Here is a 5,364-nt window from a genome sequence, read left to right as displayed (position 1 = left end):
TTGAATACTCTTTTGTCAATAAATCCCCCAAGTAGTTAATATGATTGGCTTAATTATATATTTTTATTTTTTTATTATTTTTTTAAAACAATTATTATTATTATTATTATTATTATTATTATTATTATTATTATTATTATTATTATTATTATTATTATTATTATTATTATTATTATTATTATGTATACGCTTAGGTCATTTTACATGTTAATCTAAACAACTAATTTTTTCAAATATCTTTTTACCAACCGTTGATATAATTCGGTGGTCAAATTCGCTAATATAATCCGCTAACGCTAACCGTTAAATACTGATTGTCAAACAAGAACATTGCGAGGTAGTTCTCACTTCAATTTGTTGTGTGATTTGAATACTCTCTTTGTCAACAAATTAAATCTCTCAAGTAGTTAATATGATTGGCTTTATTAATTATATATATATTTTTTAATTTTTTCATGGTATTAATAAAATACTTGGTAAATAAATATATAACATTATTTTGTATTATAACTTTGATATTTAATTAAAAAATAGTGCACAAAAAAGATAATAGACAATGTAATGAATATAATCTATTGATGAATTTGAATGTAAAGAACTTTTACATTGGAGAAATATAAAGACAATATAATTAATAAAATTATTTCTCTTAATTAATTTATTGATAATGAATAATTTTTTTTAATAAAGATATTGTAGGGACAATGTATAGAATATAATCAATTGATGAATTTGAATGTAAAGAATTTTTATATTGGAAAAATAAATACAATATAACTAATGAAATTATTTCTCTTATTTAATTTATTGATAATGAATAATTTTTTTTGAATAAAGACATTGTAGACACATAATTCTAAATTAAAGAAATGCATATGTATTATTTTTTGTTGTAGCTAATAAATTATTATTTATAATAATTTAATAAGAGTAAAATAGAGTACTAATTATGCCAACTTTGATTGGGATGGGATTCGAACCTATGACCTTTCTTATTGAAATCAATGAGTAAGTTAACGGTGAACTAACAGAAATTAACGGAAAAGATAATATTTAACGGAAAAGTTAACGGATAATCATATTCATTAAGGATAAATTAGTAAATCTTAAAGAAAAATTAAAATCTGATCAATCTGAGCCATTCATTTGAAACCTTTCTTACATTTTTCTTCCAATGTGATAATTGATAATTAGTTATCTTCATCTTGTGAGTCTCAATACAAAATATTAATATTGAAATTTTATAAAAATGAGTAAAAATAAAGTACTCCATAAAATTTAAGAGTAAACATAGTATTTTTTTTTTTAAAAAAACGACTTGCTCATTAGGTTGACTCTTTGTGCTTCATTGGGTTGAAAAAATATGTTTGAATATATACTACAATGTAATAGAGTCAGTAACATTATAAAAAAAAAAAAAAAACAATTCGCATAACTTAAAATCAATTATTTGAGCTACTAAGAAGATAATATCGTGCGAAAAGCTACAAAAATCACTAGCTCAAATAATTGAGGAAATGTCGCAATGATGACTATTGATGTATTCTGGCTTAGGGGCCCCCCTAAATTATTCGCGTAATTGTGCCAATCCAGTCGCATAATAGTCAACATTATCGGTGTATATTTGAAGATTTATGTCAGATTAAATATCTTAAATTGGGGTTAAACTAGAGGGCAAATTATTGTATGGACCATGGTCCATACAATATTATGTAAACTATAACAAAAAGTACATTTTTAATATATTAAATGTACATTATTTTTGTATTGTATGTACATTATTCAATATAATGTACACTCATAATAAAAATAATGTACATTCCCTGAATACCACTTGTTGGTGTTCTGCGTATCCTTTTTCTTTTCGCTAATCAGCGATCATCTGCCTTTAGTTAGTTTTTATGATTAGCTTGATTTGGAACTGTCAAGGGGCGGCGTCGGGAGCATTTCGCCGCACCTTCAACCAGTTTGTTAGGTTGCATAAACCAGCCATAGTCTGCCTCTTAGAACCAAAGGTGTCAGGAAGCCAGGCAAATGGCATTTGTTCATGTTTTGGTTTTTCTGAATGGGTTAGGATAGAGGCTATTGGGTTTTCCGGGGGAATTTGGGTTTTATGGAAAAGCTATCTGACTATAGATATCATACAAACACACCCTCAATTTCTGTTATTGGAGGTTAAGGAAGCTAATTCTGACCCCTAGCTCTTGTCGGTTGTTTATGGCAGCCCCAACATGCAATTGCGCAGGAAGCTATTTGCAGATTTATCTAGTCAAGATCTTGGTTTGCAAGGACCTTGGTTATCGGTAGGAGATTTCAACTCGGTCTTAAAGAAGGAGGAAGTAAGCAACTCGGACACATTCAATACAGCAAGGTGCACTGACTTCTCCGATTGGATCTTTAGAGAAGGTTTAATCGATCTCGGCTTTACGGGGTCACCCTTCACCTGGATGAGAGGTATTAATACAACAACCTTCAAAGGGGCAAGATTGGATAGAGCTCTAGCAAATGGGGATTGGAGGATAAGATTCCCGGAAGCGCGAGTAGAGCATCTCCCGATGATAGCCTCCGATCACTGCCCGCTACTGATAGACACATGTGCTTCTTCCTTATAGCATCCGCCTATTCGCAGCAGTTTTAAGTTCAATCTTGCCTGGACCAAACACTCAAATTTTCAGGATTTTATAAAGCAATCATGGAAATCAGATGACGACTTTGAAGGATGTAAAGCAACCATGGCAACTGCATTACAACTATGGAACAAAAATGTTTTCGGGAATAATATTCCATCGCAAAAACCGAGTTCTAGCAAGGCTAAGAGGGGTACAAAGCAGCTTGTGCAGAAAAGCTACTGCTAACCTCTTACGTTTGGACAAGAAATTACGATTGGAGTTGAAGGAGATCCTCTATCAAGAAGAGATCCTTTGGTTCCAAAAATCAAGAGAGGAATGGATTACGTCAGGCGATCGGAACACTCACTATTACCACACTGCCACGATGATAAAGAACAGTAACAGGAAAAGCTATAAATTAAAAGATGAGACTGGAGCATGGATTCCAGACGATGGGCTAACTGGAATTCACGTGAGAAATTACTACAAAGAATTATATTCAGAAGATCCAAATAATCAAGGTCATTATTGCCCGAAAGGTTATTTCCCTCCACTGAATGCTTCTGAGCAGCCTGAGCTTGATAATCCCTTCACAACACTGGAAGTCAAGCGAGCTTTGTTCGAAATGGAACCTTGTAAGGCCCCAGGTCCAAATGGTTTTAATGCCGCGTTCTACCAAAATACGTGGAATACAGTTGGTTCCTCCTTAACCAAGTTTGCACTGGGGTTTTTCAAAGAAGGCAAGTTACCAGATCAAAGCAACGACACCTTAATCACTTTAATCCCGAAGGTCGACTCTCCAGAAACTATTAAGTAATTCCGTCCGAACTAGAATCTGAAGCCAGCGGGAAGTTTACAATCAACTCGGCCTATGAACTAGAATCTGTTCAAACTTCATCTCTCTATGCGGCGAAATGGAATAACATCTGGAAGTTAAAGGTACCTAACCGAATCTGCTTCTTTCTATGGTTAGCTAGACATGAAAAGATAATGACGAATGTCAATAGGATGAGAACAGGATTCACAAGTTGTGATAAATGTTGGCACTGCATGAATCTAATCGAAGACACCGAACATGTATTGAGAACCTGCCCATTAGCACAGGAGGTATGGATGATCGTTTCCCCCCAACATTACAAGGACAATGCATGCAAAGCCTTCCCAGATTGGATGGACTCCGGCATTAAAGGGACTACTAGCAGATGTCTGACCAGCAACAATTCCCTGTTCGCCCTCACATGCTGGTGGTTGTGGAAATGGCGAAACGACGCCATCTTTAATAATGTTTTCCACCCTATTACCTATAAGATAGCATGGATTAATGCCCAGCTTGAAAATGTTGTCACGACATTCTCTAAAACTGCAGGGATTAGGTGTTCCCAGGATACCCCTAGCTGGGGCCTTAAGAAGTGGGTAAAACCTCTCCAAGGTTGTGTCAAAATCAATATAGACGCTTCGGTGGACTTAAACACAGGAAAGGCTGGAGGGGGAGGAGTCATGAGAGATTGCAACGGACTATGGCTTGGTGGTTTCACACTGGGAATTGATATTTGTTCGCCACTAGTAGCCGAGGCCTGGGCCCTATTAAAAGGCATTCAGTTTGGGACATCAAAAGGGCTGTCCAACTTGGACATTGAAAGTGACTCCAAAGATTTAGTATTGGGCATCAATGAAGGCAGGACAAGCAATGTCATAGTGCAGAATATCCTCAGTGCATGTAGGAGGGAACTAAATAATATCACAGACTGGAAAGTCTCTTTAATTCTCTGGGAGCAGAATGGTGTAGCTGATAGACTAGCTGCGATTGCCAGAAATTCACCAAAAGGCATCCACCTGCTTGATGCACCAGTACAAGAGATTAGAAATGTTCTAGAGGATGACAGCGAAGGCATTTCAGCTTGGCGTCTCATAGCCTAAGCATTTGTAATTCTGAGTTACTGTTTGGGTCTCCCCCTTCCACTTAATATAAAAAAAAAAATGAGAATAATGCAGAAAAGATGCATGTGATGGAAGACTCATGAGAGGTAGGCTCCAAGTCTCGAAAAGCCAGTGTACTAGAGCAACAAGACGTGCACCTCTCACATTATATTTTCCTAGATTTTCAACTTTGTTTGTCTAATCATCTCATTTGAATGGTTGAAATAATTTCATGAGAATTTTTATTTTATTTTTTATCCTCAATTGTTTTTGTAATTGTCAATTTAGTCTCTAATTTTTAATTTGAACAAATTTGATCATCAAATTGTTTTAAATTTGTCAATTAAACACCCATTTGACACTATTCTGTCAATCAACTGACGATAGACTTTTCTGTGGTAAATTATGGATAAGGGAAAATATAATTACTACTGACCAAAGACTTAAGAGCTTCCCTAATAGTGGTTTTATTATGGTGTTTGAGAAAAAAGATAGATGATGTGAATGAGAGAGTGTGAAGAGAGAGATAGGGTGAGGTTCTCCAGCAAATATGAGGTTTTTGACAGTGAGTGAGCCCCACCGTGACTCCATAAGGAGAAGAGATGCGCCTCACAATGCCAGTCGGGCGTGTAAATATGTTTTTTTTTTTTTTTTTCAGATTTTAATTTTGTTTTTTTTTTATTATTATTTTTTAAGCACACTTACCAGACTTCTTGAGGATGTTTTAATTAATTCAAGTATATAGACTTTTCAAAGAGCTTTAATTTGATTGTGTCTGATCAGAATGCAAAAAAGATGCATGTGATGTAGGGACGTAGGGTCCAAGTCCGTACTACAG

At 34.8% G+C, this 5,364-nt stretch overlaps 1 protein-coding gene across 1 annotated transcript; it reads left to right on the top strand.

Moving 5' to 3' along the window:
• Nucleotides 1-1,901: 1,901 nt before the first annotated feature.
• LOC109181240 lies at nucleotides 1,902-2,612 on the top strand. The gene is made up of 2 exons (XM_019330993.1): nucleotides 1,902-2,108; nucleotides 2,202-2,612. Exons 1-2 carry the CDS (start codon nucleotides 1,902-1,904, stop codon nucleotides 2,610-2,612), a joined length of 618 nt encoding a protein of 205 aa, XP_019186538.1.
• The last annotated feature ends 2,752 nt before the right edge of the window (nucleotides 2,613-5,364 follow it).

The sequence above is a fragment of the Ipomoea nil genome, unplaced genomic scaffold, assembly GCF_001879475.1.
Source record: "Ipomoea nil cultivar Tokyo-kokei standard unplaced genomic scaffold, Asagao_1.1 scaffold1043, whole genome shotgun sequence".
Lineage (NCBI taxonomy): Eukaryota > Viridiplantae > Streptophyta > Magnoliopsida > Solanales > Convolvulaceae > Ipomoea > Ipomoea nil.
The sequence above is the reverse complement of the archived record's forward strand: the minus strand, read 5'-3'. Positions and strand labels throughout refer to the sequence as shown.